The sequence below is a fragment of the Prionailurus bengalensis genome, chromosome C1 (assembly GCF_016509475.1).
Source record: "Prionailurus bengalensis isolate Pbe53 chromosome C1, Fcat_Pben_1.1_paternal_pri, whole genome shotgun sequence".
Taxonomy (NCBI): Eukaryota; Metazoa; Chordata; class Mammalia; order Carnivora; family Felidae; genus Prionailurus; species Prionailurus bengalensis.
The window spans coordinates 50267028-50284487 of NC_057345.1; the positions used below are offsets into that span (position 1 = coordinate 50267028).

Genomic DNA, 17460 nt, shown 5'->3' on the forward strand with positions numbered 1-17460 from the left:
GAAATAAAAGTGGGTAGTCAATGTGATTTTTCCACCAGTTTATACACTTTAGAAAACCTGCTTCTGTGCAGTGTGCAGTTAGAGAATTATCACTCTTATAATTCACAAGGCATTGTAAATAATGCCATTTAGTTCTTCTCGTCTTGAAACTCAGGCGCTCAAAAGATGAAGAGAAGCAACGAGACTTGCCCGATTGCCGAGAAAGGACTCAGACCCAGGCTTGCGAAAACCTTTCTGTCTTTCACTTGTACCACAGTTGCCTCTGTTAGAGCTGTTGTTTCTATTAAAAGGGAGGACACCAGGCCTGATTAGGAATAGCATTCGGTACTATCAATGAAATTGTTTCTACAGGGAAAATCTTACTTTCAAAAACTATTTTGGTATTTTACACCATGCCCCACAATGATAATTATATAATAATAGCTCCCTATTTCTTTTAAAAGGACTCTGCCGAAACTTCCTGTATCTCACTAGAAAAACAAATTCCAGCCATTACCACCAATAGTTAGTTAGTAACCAGGATCCTGTAAATTTTGTTACAAGGCTACCTTTAGTGGTACTGATTCCTGCTAACAGTAAGAGAATAAAAGCAATTACAATGTGCACAATAACATGTTGCTGTACGTTGATTTCATCAGGAGACAGGACTTAATCAAGAGGAGATGCCAGAGAATCTTGATTGTATTATTATTACCCAGATAGACTGAGCGCTCCTTGAGAACAGAGAAAATTTTGTGTCTCTTGGGGCACCTGGGTGGCTCAGTCGGTTAAGCATCAGACTTCAGCTGAGATCATGATCTCACCATTCGTGAATTCGAGCCCCGCGTCGGGCTCTGTGCTGAGCGCTCAGAGCCTGGAGCCTGCTTTGGATTCTGTGTCTCCCTCTCTCTCTGCTCCTCCCCCACTTGCCCCTGCTCTCTCTCTCTCTCTCTCTCTCTCTCTCTCTCTCTCTCTCTCTCTCAAAAATAAACAATAATTTTATTTTTCATTTTGTGTCTCTTGGTAGACAAGGTGAAAGGCAGGCAGTAGATGGATTAATGAATGCAATGAATTAATGAATGGAATAGTAGGCCCAATGACAAGGAACTAAAAGGAAGCAGTACTCTTCAGGAGAATGTCCCAGTATCATTTTCCCCTTTGATTAGGAGTAGTGGTGTGAACATTGCTAACACTGCAGAATCCCAGGCTTGTCCAAAATCTCTAGTTCTATCTCTCACCAGTAGTGGAACTCCGCACACACTGATAGACAGTCCTGTTTTCTCAAATGCTTCAGGGGAAAGACCAAAAAGAAACAAAAGACCACCCCCCCCAAACTTCCTGATTTACCCAACCACAGAAACTTTAACCCTCTCATAAAGGTGTCTGCATTTTTTTTTTAGGCAAATTGTTGCTATGCCATTCTGACTCCTGTTGTTCACAGAAGTACTTTCTGGTACGGATGTGACAGGGTCCAGTCATCTGATTGAGAGTTCAGTTGTACAGTCAGTGGATTTAAATCTCTTCCCCTTGAGTTTTTCTATGTGTACCTCATCCCTCGCCTCCCCCCACACCCACTCTTAATCCCCTTTCCTCCCTTTTGCCTTTCCAAGCAGGAAAAGATCACAACACACCCACCACCTTGTCATCCCAAATTCCGTGGGGGCCTGAGCTCTGGGGGTCTTCTTCGTGAGGCCTTAACCTTACTTTTAGACAGTTGTCATTATCTTTGTCTAAAGGTCATAGCTAAATTGAATAAAAGGAAAGCTGTGTTTTCCTGTCGATGCACAAAGGCAGTATTGACTTCCCTAATCCAGTTTGCTGAGGGGTGAGAGAATTAAATTAGATATCTAAGCACAGAAATTGAGAGCCTTTGAAAACAAAGATAAGGAGACAAGACTATTTTCCCTTTTCCTGGGAGCTCTGGACTCCAGATTTTGCAGGTGTGTCACCTGATCCATGGCTTGCATTGATCAGAACTGTGCCAATGCATATTTAATTAGCAAGGGGCCCCTGGATGCATTATAGCCATCATCCCTGTACTGAATGGACTGTCAGACTTTCTGCACACTTCACCCCCACCCTCCCCTCCAACCATGCCCCCTCCCTTGCCTCCTTGTTTGGGAAGCTTCTGCATTTTGTCTGAACAGCTAAAAAGTTTCTTTGTTTTTAGCTGCTGATGCATACAGCACCACTGAGGAGAATACAAACAAGTCGAGTCCTAAAGTGTTTATTTTGTCTAGGAAGACAAGCTAGACCAATTCGATTCCTTTGGTAAGGTTTTCAAACCCTGAAGAAAACCAACAAGAAAAACAAAAAGAAAAGAAATATACTGTTCAATGCTTCATGTATAGATTTTTTTAAAAGTTGGTTATATTAGGATTAAAAAAAAAAAGAAAAGATCCCAGGGTAAATAATAATAGGGTTAAAGAATAAATTCATTTTTATTATGCTAGAAAAGTATTTTCTTTTTTAAAAATCTATTTTTTTGATCATTAGGTAGGGCATATTAGCAGTTTATGTGTTTTTTTAATCAGTCCATGTTGCATGATAAAAACTGACCATTCTGTCCTGAGTCTGTCATGCCCTCAGGAGAGCGAATGAATGTAGAAAAGTTATTTAAGATAGAAGGTGGATAAAAAGTTAGAGCTCAGGGAATTTTTGTAAGGTTTCAAAGGTCTCATGGGAGCTTCTGTTGGTGGGGATTCTTAAAGTGATGGGAGGTTTGGAGTTTTGCCTCAGACAGGTTATTTCATGGGATTACAGTCACCGTTCATTTTCACACAGGTTACAAAGCCCGAATACCCAGACAGAGTGTTGTCTGATAAACAGATGTAATACACCAAGTCTGCTTAGAATAAAGAGCAACAGACTGTGAGCACATGTTTAGGACTCATTTAAACTAATCAGCATAGTCTAGCTCATAGTTCTGTCTCTAGTCTACTTTTGAGGTAGCTTCTTGCTGGTAAAGTAACAAGGAATTTTTTTTTTTTCTTGCTACAGTTTGCTGCAGAGACTCATGGGAAATTCATTTGCATACATCTTGTTACAAAGACTGACTACTTCCTGGCTTAGACAAAGTGTTGCCTGATAAACAGACTTAACACACAAATGTCTGTCTGGAATAAACAACGGCAAGCTGAGATTTACATTTCCATTAGCAGAGATAATCTCTTTCCCAGTATATGGGAATTAAGAACCTTTTCTTTAAAACCAGGTCTGTGGTGCTGATGTTTTATACCAGAATCACATCATGCATGGGTTGGACTGATTTTTAAAAAGAAACAAAAACTCATATCGATGGGAAGATTTATACTGTCGTGGTAAATGTACATTTGGGGGAGGAGAGGACCTTATAGTTTTAAAACCAGGTTTTGTTGTATTTTTTTATTTGATCTCTGCAGCAATCCTGTTAAGTAAGGCAAAATGGTAGTTAGTGTCCCCATTTTACAGATGAAGAAACTGAGATCAAGAGCAGTTAAATTGTGTAGCTGAGATTTTGTAAGACGCCATTTTTTTTGGTCAATCATTCCGTACTCCTTTTGGTAATGAAATATGAATGCAAGAAAAGCTAATATTTAGTGTATATCCTAAACTTAAATAGCCTGGTTTTCCTTGACAGAGGGCATTTTGTCATTGTAATAAATTTCTTTATAGATAGTCAGATACAGGAAAATAATGCATATAGACTATAACTCAATTATGCCTCATTTTCATTTGACATGTTTGTTTTTATAACATGAAAGTACACAGGCAACTTTTCTGTTTTAAGTGGTGTAGGTGACTATATGAGTAACCTTCAAGCATATATTCTTCTGTTTAAGAACTCCAACAACTTACTGTTACAATCAATTTTGTTTGTGACAAAAGTGGCTAAAAAGGGATGCGAGGGCTTTTTAAGCAGGCCTTTGTTTACACATGAGTGGGTTGGTGAACAGGTTGACACAGTAACTTTGGAGTTCTGAATTGATCAACAGGTTACCATCACATTTCCTGTTATGGGAAAAACAAAACTCAAAATGATGATCTAAATACTATAGCTTATTTTAGTCACAGACCCTCATCGAAGAAAATGTAAGAAATTACAAATTTAGCGTCGTGCTTGCATATCTTTCAGAATCCTATTCTTGCCATCGACTTCATTTATAACTTCATTGAAAACGCTGATCATTACTTGAAATCAGCCTCATGCAAAGATTGAAGGTTTAGGATTGAGTCATTTTGTCGTTACTTTCAGAGTGACTGAATTTGTAATTTTTAAAGCTTAGAAATGATTCCCCCTCACTGTCATAACACAATAGTTACGCCATTTTATTTTTTTCTCAACGTGTTAAAACTGTATCATTCCGCAACCTCCTTGTGCACATAGAAAAATAACACATTTATGAGTAGGTGATAAGACAGTTGACTAACCCTTCATCCTAACGGCCTCATCATCATACACAGTCCCGACCAAACAGATGGGCTCTGAATACCAGTACTAATGCCAAAAACTCGAATTCCTGCAAACTTAATATTTCACAAATTCTCCTTCAGAAAGGCATTAAAAAAGAAAAGTTTCAAGGAAAAGAAATGGTAGTAACCTAGATTGTGTAACACTCATAAGTATGCCCTAAAACTGCTATCCAGGGGAATGTCTAAGAGGTGGATGTCCTGAGCAGCTGGCAGCTCCCAGGGTGGTCTGGGGGAGCCCTTCCAAGTCACTGCCGCCTGAACACAGCCTGCCCCCTCCGCCTGAGTCTGGATTAGAGGAGAAGACCCACGTGAGCACCCTAGCCTAGTTCTTTTGGAACGAGTTGTTTTTCCTCTGCTACGTCTCCCCATCTCCCTTCTGCTGAAGAACTTTGCGTACTTCGATTGCTGTGGTTATCAGGCACATGCACATATCCATACAAACACTCCTTTCTAGCTTCCTGGGAAAGTTATGGAGATCCAAGTTTGTATTTTAAATACAATAAAGATAAGACTTCCCACTTAAAGGACCGGGGAATGTTTCCATTTTTAAAGCTAAGAAAACTTTCACGTTGTGACTCACTTCATGATTTATCTGTGTTAAAAACTAAGTTATTGTATGTTAATGTTTCATTAAGTGGGTCACAATTGTGGACAACAATGGACATTAAATTTTGGTTTGGTTATTCACAGAGCTTAAAGGATTTTTGCCATTCTCTGGAAAGCTAATAATAATTGAATATATTTAGAGGCCCCAGACTGAATGATGGTATTATAAATTTCTGTTTGCTCTTCTCCAGACCATGATGGATAATGTTAGATTTAGCTGATGGTACTGTATTCATCAGTGTTCACATGTAAGCTACAAATTGTATCTACATATGTGCACCTATACACTGACATTCTACATTCTCAAATAAATGTTTTTCAAATATTTCCTTATACCTGAGTCTTTAAGGTCAAATATTTCCTTACACCTGAGTCTTTTAAGGTGAGACTGGAAAAAAAGAAAAGACAATCGTCTTAAATATTATAAAGTCGTATTTCTTTTATAACTGTAACTATAATATGACTAATAAACAAATGTGACTATCATAGCCATTTGACTTTCCAGATTTCTTTACTATCATAACATGTTATGATACCGGATGGTCACAGTAGAGCAATTCTAAACAAAGTAGCAATCAGAAGGAGAATTATTTTTCTATTATAACATCATGGATGTAGAAAAATGAATCTTGGTGTCCTTTGGCCGGACTCTTTTGCAAAGAACTCTGTCTTCCTGAACCATAAGAAATAAAACTTAACCTAATTTTTTAAATATCTTTAAGGGCTGCAGTTGTGGAATGTAACTGTTAATTATATTCAGAGTATAATCACCCCCTTTCCTTATTTTCTTGTCTTCTTGAAATGCTCCTAACTCTTCATTTATTTGCCGCAAAGCACTCATTCCTGTCTTTGCCTTTTCTTTACACATCACAACTCCAAACTCTGTTAGGTGGAATTTTCACTTTATTTCTTTCATTTGGCTAACTCATTTATGTTCTTCGATGCCTTCTGGCTTCTTCATTTCACCTTTAAACTTAGGAGATTTAGAACTGGACACAGAAGTTTAACAGAGGCTTTTCAAACTTCATTTTTAGCCAAAGCAGGTCAGGAGGTTGAAACTTAGGCTAAATTATTTTTCTAGTGGAAACAGAATTTTACTCTCATGGTCCATCGACTTTTGTTGATATCATGTTAACTGAATAGGAATTACATTGGTTTGTTTCAGGGTGGGAAGGGTTCTTCACCACCGCAGGTCTGCCCTTCCTTTATCAACTGTTCACAGAAGTCCCTGGGATGTTGGTATACTCTTCGGGTGTTAGAAATCGGCAGATTTCTCTTAGCTTTATATTCTTTGCATGTGTGAAAAGGTCCTGTGTCGTCCATCGTTTCAGATTGTACACATTTCTGGGAGGCCTCCTAGGTGTCAGACACTGTCCTCCCCTCTTGTTATTCCGAGAAGCCTCTCGTGCAGTGTTGGCCAGAGGATCATAGGAGGTGATTGTCTGCAACTTCTAAACACTGGGCAATATTTCCCACCCCCGAACCAGAGGCAAGTGCCTGTCTCTCTCTTGCCAGGTCCAATGAAGGGGAACATCAAGCAGAAGTAAAGTCCTTTTCTGCCCTCCTTCCTCATTTTATGAGAGTCCCAGTCTCCTTTTAAGTGTGAATTTAGTATGTTTTTCAGTTGTTGGCAGCATCCCAGTGTTAGAAAGCTGAACGACAAGTTTATCTTATTCAAAATTCATCTCTTTATTTCAGCAGTTAGTGAATCCTTGGGCAGGCCAGGCACCCTTGGAAGGTACTGGGGATAAGACAAGAATAAGAAAGGAACTCTTTTCTTTCTTTCTTTTTTTTTTAATATTTATTTTTGGGAAAGCACAAACAGGGGAGGGGAAGAGAGAGGGGGACAGGGGATCCCAAGCAGGCTCTGCACTGACAGGCTGACAGCAGTGAGCCCGACGTGGGGCTTGAACTCACGAACCACAAGGTCATGACCTGAGCTGAAGTCAGACATTCAACCAACTGAGCCACCCAGGTGCCCCAGAAAGGAACTCTTTTCTTAGGGAACCCAAATTCTCATAGGAGATCATGTAAGATCACCTTAGTATAACATAGTATAAAGCTTACCATAAGAGATGTATGTACAGTGAAAGGAGCGGAGAGGAGAAAGTTGGATGCTAAGTCGAGCACAGGGAAGATTTAGCAACATCCCACCTCTGCTCCGTGCCTAAAGAACATAAACGACACAGAAGTGAGATCTGTATTTCTTTTTTCCTGCCCAGTTTTACCATACTGACATGTTTTTGTCATTCTTCCCCTTTCCAAAAGGAATGTTCTCTGGAAGTCCATGCTGAGGGGGAGCAGAACTGAGGTTGGGGCAGCTGAATAAGTAGCAAATCCAGTACATGGCTTCTGTTCTTGCATTGCACAAGCTTATGGAAGCAGAGACTAATATGTAGGCATTAGGATTTATTTTATTCCTTTCCCCAGTGATTATATTGATAGTGAAATATCTTTGTCTGAGCACTCCAGCAATATAGCTGTAGGCGCCATAAAAATGCATAGATAGATGGCTACCAGTTCAATTAAGAGGTCTCAACCCAGCCTCCTATATGCAAACCCTGTCTATTTTAGGTTTAAGTTTCTGCTCATAAATTTTTTAAAAACCAAAAGAAACATTGCTTTTCAAGGTTAGGTTGAAGTCTGAGATTCCTTAAACAAAAAGCAAGTCTCTAGATGGGAAAAAAATTGATGACCCTAATGTACTTCCTTACAATAGCATTTCCAACTCCATCATTTAAACATACTTTAAATAATATTCTCTTCATTGTAATATACAGATCTTCTGGCTTTCAACCAGAGAACCAGAGGAAGTCACTGCCAGATATATGATAGAAGCTATGAGATATGGCATCCAATTCCATGCTGTTGTATCTGTTTTCTGGGGCCTCCAATTATTTCTGGAGGTGGGAATCAACTGACCAAGTGAGAATTGTCCAAAAAAATAAGCTATAAAGCTAACCTAGGCTTCCGACAGGTCCTTACCAAGTATAAAAGAGAAATTAATTGTTAACCTTCATGAGAGTGTTTTAATGTAAATGCTTACAAAAGAAATCTTTCATTTATATCAATTATGCACGGGTAGAAATTAATTTGTAATTTTGGTCATCTGGTTGGCTCCATACCTAGCAGCATCGGTGACCTTTTGCAATACCAGGGAAAGTGTCCATGCATCCTCCGCATAGAATAGCCCCGGGACTGGGTAGTTTTGTTCCTTGTTGGTTCAAAAAAGAAACGGCATGAAACAGCCTGTAGTAGGAAATAATTACAGAAATTTTTGGATCATTTACATTTCCTTGTAGATCTTTGGCTCTGCCTATCCCTTACCAGGATGCTGTGCTTTAGTGTGCTGTCCTCGGTGGATAACAGTGTCTCCAGCTTTCGAATAAAACTGGAGAAATTAAATTCCGTTTTCAGTTTGGCTAGATGCCTCCTCCAGTGTATGTATCTGAGCTTTCACAAGAGCGCTTCAGCCCCTTTCCGACCAACTCTCAGTCTTTTCTTGCCTCTCGGTCATTTTCTGTTTATTTGCTCCTATTTCTGGGGCCTGGAATTTTAAACTTTCTTTGAACAGACCTACAGCCACCTTCTGTTGCCGTCCATGTTTTCTCTAATCATGTTATGTTTCTATAAAGATAGGATGGTGAACCAAATGTAAAAGAAAAGAGAACAAAGAAGTCCACTTCTCTATTATTAAAAAACATTTTTTTGATCTCTTTATCCTCCTTGTCTTAATAATAGTGGGTAAGTATCAGAGAAGTAATTGGCTCTTGCATATTTAAATTAATTGAGATGAAACATGTTTCTCTGTTTGTTCACGAGGTGATTCATTGTAAAGATACACCTAGAAGAATGTCGTTGGGCTAAGCTGTCATATGGAAAGTTAGATTTGCTAGTATTACTACAACATAAATGTTCTGTTTGGCAGAATTTTATGGATCCTTTCTGGGATATGATCAAGAAGAATTTCAGCTTTCCCTAAAACAAAATTTAAGTTTTTTTAAATTTAATTATGGATATTAATGATTTGAAATTTTCTAGGACAAAAATAATCAAAGTATGCCTTTCTCCTAAAACATGTTGAAAGACTTCTCAGAATATTTAATTGTAATTTTTAATGGCAAAATTGTAGGATCTTTCTTTAGAAAAAGAGAAGGTAGTCATGCCATATTTTTTAATTGTTTGCTGTAAAAGTAATGGTAATTTATGGAGTTAAAATTTCAAATACGGTCCAACATAAATTTGCATTCCCAATTTTCAGTGCAGGCTCCATACTTAACTTGGGTGATCATTCTGTGGGATATCTGAAGCCTTTTTGACCTGTCATGCTTTTGTGTGTGTGTGTTCACCATGACAATTGTTACAAAGTGATGAAAGCAATCACTTGGCCAGACTTAAATAAAAACTCACATCTTCACGTCTTTTTTTATTTGCACCTTTGGATCAACATAGGATTTTTGCTCTAGTCACCAGGTTAAGATCATTTGGAAACTTAAAAGTAGACATTTTCCTTATAGTACTTCCCTGTAATTAAAATCCTCATTTGCTTAAAAGCAGAGAGCCTTTCTAAAGTAATAAATTAGCATTTCTTGGCCTAGGATAACTAGGAACGCTACTTCTTTTTTGCAGTATCTCCAAGAAAGAGAATAGTAATGCTTACAACGCTGTTGAAATAGAAGTGGTATTTTCAGTTTAATCATAGTTAAGTGTCATGACCTTTTGATCTTGCACTGAACTTCTTGCTGAAATGTGGTCAAACTTTAGACAGCCAATTCTAACCCTGTGAGGCCCAGGTAAAGTTATTAGCCAAATTTTCCATAGATAGAGAGGCTTTTCTTTAAAAAAGGGGGCAGGTTGTTTGTTTTTAGATCATGTTATATACCGTTTCAAGTCCCAGAATATGTTTCACATTACAAAAGTTTACCCTGGAAATATTTTGCCTGATTTTTGTCTCCTCTCTCCAAGAAATGTCTAAGTATGTTTACTTCTGATTCTATGAAATTCCTTTGCTCTAACTGAATTTTATCTTTTTTAAAAATTAAATGTTATTTTAAAAAATCATCCCATTTAGAAATTAACTGAATTAATTTTTTAGTTTGGAAAATAATTGTATTTTTTAAGCAAAAAATAAATGGAATTCAGTGAAGGTGTGCAAGGACCTGTTTTTGCTAACAAGCCCTCTTAGGAGCTCCTGGAGGCGTTGGTACGAGAGGAAAATGATACTTATAAAGCGGAGGAGGAAACGTGTAGCATTCAGGAAAGATGCCTTTGAGTTATCCTGCGATTTCAAGTAAATGCGCTAGAATATTAGGACTCTTGTATTTAATGGTGTTAGTCTGCATAGTCTGTTGCTAGAATACAGAGCTAAATATCAACAGAACTTGTTACTGTTGTTTGGGTTGCTTTTATATACCAGCTTCAAAATATGTTTTGACACTTTATTATGTTCTGAATCAAGCTTCAGATGTGTGTAATGAAGGATGAAGTCTTTATCAGACTCTAGTGTATAAATAATGGAGAAGAGCAGTTTGGAAATGGCTTCTCTGTTAAGAGGATGGTTTCTGAGGAGTTTCAAGTTATGATCTGGCGCAAGCCAAACGCCGCTGGAGGCATACCCAGAATGGAGCATCCTCTCTAAAGGCACGGGCTGCTGCTGCTGTTGCTGCCTTCTTTTCCCTTTCTCCCCCCCCCCCCCCACCTTTTGTTTTCATTCATCTTATCATTTCTATAACGTTCTCATTCCTACTTTACATGCTGAACTTTTTGAGAAAGTCTGGCACTTCTGATCCACTTTTCCCTCACAGACCCTGTAATTTTTGGCTGTATTTTTTTATGTTTTTCAGATTCAAGTCAATCTGAAAGTCCCAGCCAGCCAAGTGACGCTGACATTAAGGACCAGCCAGAAAATGGTAAGTGTAGTTGGGGACTCTAGTTGCTGCTGTTTTCAGAGTCCAACAGTAGCCAAGAGCCAACCGAGTACAAGGATTTGGGGTCTGCCTGATGGGCAGCTCACAGTAGGAACAACTCTGAGGAGTCAGGGAGTTCTCTGGGTCATTCTAGCAGCCCCAAGCCTTCCTCCACCCCACTCCCAAGCACCGTCAGGGTTCTCGTGAGAACCGGACTGTGAGAGGTGGGGTTGCTTTACCAAATCAGAATCTTCTACAGCACAAGTGAGGAGCCACAGTCTGTTGGTTTCATTTTAGTTCCTTCTGAGGTGGCAGGTGCCCCGCGATCTTCTTCCCTGGTGATACAAGTCATTGACCGACAAATATTTTTGTAGCCTTTTCAGAGCTCAGCCCTTTCCTAAGTGCTTTCAGAAAACGATCTCTGCCTTTGGAGGATTTTCCACTTTAACTTGTCTGAAATAAAACAGTACATGGCAGCATTAAATTCCTAAATTGCAGAATTCTATAAATTTTCTGTTGCAGAAACCTGATTAACATAGAATGCACACACATTCTATACAAATGTGATCATGTCCGGTAAAATACTAAATTTGTGGTATGTGCTCCAAGTACAAAACAGATGGCCATAGGTTGGAATTTAAGATTGAGTAAAACCATCGGTTTCAATAAAAGCTGAGAAGTGAACCGGCAGTGCCTATCATATAGGAAACGCTGTACTACGTACTTTTACAGATACCATCTCCTACAACTCCAGAGTGCTCTTCCTCAGTGATAATACTAAAGGCTGTAATGGGGAGGCTTGACCTTGAGGGGTCTGTGAAGGGCTATGGCATTGGGCTTAAAAGCTCGGGCTGTGGCATCAGAACTGTGTTCAAATTCTGCCTCTTCTGTTTCTTACTTGTGTAATATTGAACAGGTTATGTAACCTCTCAGGGTGTATACTTTTCCCTCATCTTGAAAATAGTATGGTAAAAACAGATAATAATAGCCTACCTGTTGAAGAACTAAACGAGACATACATATTCATATAGTTTACTAAAAATTGTTGGCTCTTCAATATTACTCATTATTTTTCTTGTCATTATCATCCTTACCGTACTTATTTTTCATCTACTTAGAGTGAGCTCATTCCTCTGGTCTCTCTTTTGTTGTTCTGTACATTTTTCCCTGTTGATCTCCATCTGATATTTTGGAACAGACAGGTAGACTGAATTCTGTCAGTATTGTGCAGTGGTGGATTTTTACCACATTAGATATCCTCTCACTAATTTTATAGGATTTGTTTCATTTCACACGTGTGGTAAATTCCTTATATCATTGATGGATTCTAGCCTTAAATATGGACTATCTGACTATTTATATTCCCTTCTCATTCTGGTGTTTTAATGGTATTTTTCTTATCAAAGTTGTCTTTTCATAGCAAGCATTAAAAAAAAAAAGAGGGACCCCTGAAGTCTTGTTTTTAGTATCATAAATATCTCTATCTTATTTTTTGTTGACATTTTAAGGTGACATTAGTGTCATCATTTATTCCCACTGGACCTGTAGGTGATACCTTGAACGTTTCATTTCTCATAGATTATATTTCTATATAATCTGCCTGAGATATTCACTTTATTCTCATTTCACTTTTTAAAAATTTGTGGGCCGTACGGGTCTGTGGTTGGTGTATGTAGGTCTGGCCGCCCCACTAGCAGGCCTGCGATTCATCTGTCTTCATAAAATGGCCGACAAGCTGTTCACATGCAAATATAAATTGAGAGCACGAGAGGCTGGCAATGCCTTTCTGGAGCTGCCTGCAATACTGATATTGTGCGCTTCCCATTCCAAAAAGCAACCAGGATTGAGCCTGGATTTTTCGGCCAAAGGCACAGCGCTATTAGCCAAGTTCACTTTTAACCCCAAATTGCTTGGTGCTACTTCAAGGATCCACAATACTATTTCGGGAGGATCGTATCTAAGTTCAAAGAAAGCATTGGTATCTAGAAGAGAAAGTAATAAGTTCCTATGTTTCAAATTTCTATTCATGGCAAAGAAAAAAAGTCGAAGCTGCTTTGTCTTAGAGAACTCGACTGAAGCTTAGCCTAGAGGAAAATCAGCCTACTCAGTATCCTCTACCTGCCTTTTGTCAATCTCAGATGAAGTTATTGGAGGAAATGTGATTTTACCTCTTTTCTAAAGACACATAATCCCTAGAGGAAAATAAATGAAGAGTTGAGGACCAGGTATTTACATGCATTAGAGAACTTTCTAGTGTTGCTTTGACCAAGAGCGGTATTTCTTTTTCATTACCTAGGCTATGGATGACAAGTTCCTGAAAGGTTTTCATTTGTTTCATTTTTGTTTTTAAAAAGGCAGCTCTCATAAATGTATCAACCAAACTCTAAGCACTTTGAGAATCTTGGTGGGTGAACAAGGGACAGACTCTCGTCTTCAAATAAAGCGGGAACACATTACTCCTTCTTTATGTATATATGCGAGGGGAAATAATATTCTTTTTATCCTAGCTCTTGAGGAGAAAGGTAATGGGAAACGAATGGTATTTTCCTAGTAAACCATGGAGAATGAATAGACAAATGGTAACATGCCGTTTCATCCAAAACCATAAACTAGGCCATGTAACTTTACCTAAAGTGGATGCAGCTGTTTCTTCCCTGTCCAACTAGTCTGGTTTTTCCTGTGGAATTTTTGCTTTCTTTTCTTGTACTCCCTTAAGACTCAACTGTAAAAGAAAACAAATCTTTGTCCAATTAGAGTATTAGATGGGAATTTTGAAGGAATTATTTGAAGCCCAGAGATAAAATATCAGGATCTCCGAAACTCAAAGTTGGTATAATATATAATGATTAAAAACTCTCCCTCTGGAGTCCGACACACCCGAATTCAGATGAAATCATGGCTGGGTGACTTTGAATAAACTATTGCCCCAATATCCGTCTTCTTATCAGTAAAGTAAGAGTACTAAAACAACATACTTTGTATTAAAATAAGAATATGTACATGAAACAGCATCATGCCGGGTTCACGGTAAAGACTCAAAGAAAAGTAGCTATTACTACTTTTGGTTAAAGCTCATATCTGTATAGAGCATACATATCGGAGAGACCAGAAGCTCAGAGATTTGGAATGGAAGAGGGGTAGTGTCAGAAATAAACCAAGACTTTTAGAGACATCCTTTGTAGGTACCTACTCTGTTCTGGAACGTCAGACATACATCTCCTTAAATCTGTCCGTAATTCCCACAGTGCCACATCTGTTTTATTATGTGGACTAATCCTCACATTTCTTCACCTCCGAGGAGTCGCCTACCACAAAAGTGATTCAGAGTTGCTAGAATGTTCCGAATGAGCACTGCAAGAAAAGGTGATTCTGGAAAGAAGGGACCCCACCTAGATGGGTTTAATTTTAGCCGAGTTTTTTTCCTTGGCACAAACCAAATAGACTCTGTCTTATTAAAAACTCTAAGCTGATTAAGGGTCGGGTTCATGGCAAATTCCTTTTAAAACAATCTTGCACAACATTGAACTTAGCAGGTACCTGGTATTTATTTGCTTCATGAATAGAATTAATAAATTAGGTGAGTATGGTCTCATTATCCCCAAATATTTTGTGAGTGTCTGCTCACTGTTGATTTTACCAAGAGGTTTTTAAGGAAACAAATATCAAAAACAAACAAACAAACCCAGAAGCTATACTAATGTCCATAGCAGATCACCTCTGCCCCACTCACAGGAACAGGTGTGAGCAAAGATATGCAACACTATCATGTTAACTTATGCTTGCTTACCACAGGGAATGAAATTCTGACGAAGTTCTCAGCTCAGACTGGAATTACACATTTAATTCTTTCACATATTACTTAAACCCCCTTTCTGGCTTTTCAAGAGAACCTGAAGGTTATAAGCCTTAATTGTTGGACTTTGACTTAGAGCATCTACTCAAACCACCTTTGTTCGTGAACTCCCATGAGGTACTTTGGCTACTGTTTAAAATATTTATGGGACAGAATATTTGAGATGACTGCTCGATATTTACAGGACCTGTGAACAGTCCTCTTGCATTCTGTGGTGCATCAGGTCGGTCCTTAATGAGGAAAAAGCTCACGTAATAACCCTCCTACTTAATTCAAGTCACGTTTCTGTGGGGCCACACTGAGTCCATGTCTGAGGGAATAGCATAGTTCAGCATTGGCACTCTGAGAGCACCCTCCCCGCTGAGACTCTCTGTGAAAACACCCTTAACTAAAAAAAGAAAATGTGGGGTTCCCTTGCCAGAAAAAGAAAAGCTGTGTTCTCATGTTTTTTCCCCTCTTTACTCTCTCTCATCACCTGCACAGACTACTATTAATAACCTCATTTTAGTGGTTTTTAAAATGTGATATTTATAACAGGCAAGTGGAGTTGGTATTTGGATTATTTCCTTTAGGCTTAATCATGTTTGTTCTTCCTCATTTATCTGGTAGTCGCGCATATGTTGGTGGCATAAACCCTCAGATGGGCCTTTGCAATCACTGGAAAGCCATTAATCACGATGCTTGCCCCAGATTTTGAAAATTTCCAGCTCTACCTGCCAATTTGAAAATAACCCCGGGAGAATTGGTCGAGTGTGGCTTTCATGGTCACCACCTTCATTTGTGTCACTTCTGCCTTGTATCGCTACACTAGATATTATTGCTGAATGTTTCTCGATGAGCAAGGACTATCCTCCAGCCATATCTCACTAGTTATCCATTAACTCATTTTTGTGAGAATTTTGAAGGTTTCAATAGTTCGGAAAGAGCTTCCAGAGCCACCAACTCCCTGACTGAAGATTTATGTATAGGATCCACTTTGTAATTTGGGGGGTGAGATAAGAGAACTGTGAATTTCTGTTTCTCTTGTGGACAAACATCCTTTTATCTGAGGGCATTCTCTTAAAAAATTGTAGGCCCAATACTTAACTTTTTTCACACCTCTTCAAATATGTAGTAGATATATTGCAATGTCATATTACAATATTAATGCATCACGGAAAGTCACAATAAAATTCATAATTCCAAACTCTAAGAATTGTCTCTTGCTTACTGCTGGATGGACTGCTCGTTTTAGGAACTGTTTTGATTCATGTGTCATTTTAGTTGGGTCATTTTAGGAGTTTTGGAGGCAATGCAGCCTTATAATTTGCACTTTACTGGGAAAGCAGGAGCATTCTAGCACCATTGACTTGTAAATACAATTTATCAATATTTCATAATTTGCATGAGTTTCCTTTACAATTACCTAGCAGCAGTTATTCAGAAAAGAAAATGCTGCAGGGACAGACACAGTAGAGTGACCACCAGAATAGCAGCGATAACAGTAATGATCAATATTTGAAAATATGTAAAGGTCCCAACTTAGAGAGACATTAAAACCTAAATGCCTTCTGGCTTCCAGATCTGTGTAATTAAATTCTGACTGATGGGTTTTCGGCAATATGCTGGAGCTGGTCTCTCTTCTTTAAGAGCCCAGAGAACCAGAACTTGGTTTGATCTGAAAAATCAGTCCGAGACCAGGTGAATTGTGCTCTCTTAAATATTGTTAGCAGATGTGACTCATCATTGTTTGCAGAGGCTCTTTAGAAATGCCTCCAGACAAAGGAAATTCTTGGATCTTGCCTCTTGAAAGATGAGGCACCAGGTGAGGCTGCAGGGTTTCCCCCGCATACATCCTGCAGTGTAGAGAGAATGCTGAGTTGACCACAGGACCCAGTGCAGTAAAGGAGCTCTTTCAACGGAAAAACAGAGAGGAGATTTGTAGTCGTTCTAAAGAAGTAGTTTTACCTCACACGTTATGGTTATTTTATTGTCTACATACAGAGGATAGCTAGCTGAATAGACTTTAAGTGGTTGGCTAGGAGCCAAAATAGGGAGTGTTTTAGAGCCACGTTCCCTGACGTCTAAATTCTAAAATGGACTGGATGGGTGGTCTAGTTCTGACATCTTCCCTCCTCCATGCGCCCCCCCCCCCAGTCCCTCACGCACAAATAGTTAACAGAGGAAAGAAGAAGTAAAGGGGTTTCTTTCTGGTCCTCAAATTTATTTGTGCCTGTAACTCTTGTCCCGGGAGAGACAGTCATTTGAGTGCCTAGTGAATGTAACATTTTAAGTAGAAAAGCATTTTTAAGTGTTGATTTATAATTTATATGGGATGGTGTCCATCTGTCCATAGATCTTGACTCCAGAAATAGGAAGCAATACAATTCATGTAGTATTTGAATTGGGCTCAGAGAAGCGACCAAATGAGGAGCCATCATCAAATCACAGTGTGGTAGAAGGTACACCTGGAGTGTGTCTGCAGCTCCCATCTGCTATTGTTCTGTTTTCCCTGTGATGTAAGCCTGAACAACTCTGGTAGGACCCTTTGACAAAGAAGGGCCTTAGAAGGACCTACAGTGTACTTTTAATGGTCACTTTCGCATACCTCCCCGTGAGTTAAAAATCAGCACAGGGAAATATCAGGGAGACTGGTGTGGGTCAGGAATAGCGTATGAGCTTTTC

At 38.9% G+C, this 17460-nt stretch overlaps 1 protein-coding gene across 10 annotated transcripts in view; it reads left to right on the forward strand.

The window, feature by feature from the left end:
• The window catches only part of NFIA (nuclear factor I A), a 376639-nt gene that overhangs the window by 182761 nt on the left and 176418 nt on the right, over positions 1 to 17460 (forward strand). For all 10 annotated transcript variants that reach the window (XM_043575126.1, XM_043575130.1, XM_043575133.1 and 7 more), the window contains exon 3: positions 10881 to 10946. In XM_043575126.1, coding sequence (XP_043431061.1) covers positions 10881 to 10946 — 66 coding nt within the window. The remainder of the gene's footprint in view (positions 1 to 10880; positions 10947 to 17460) is intronic.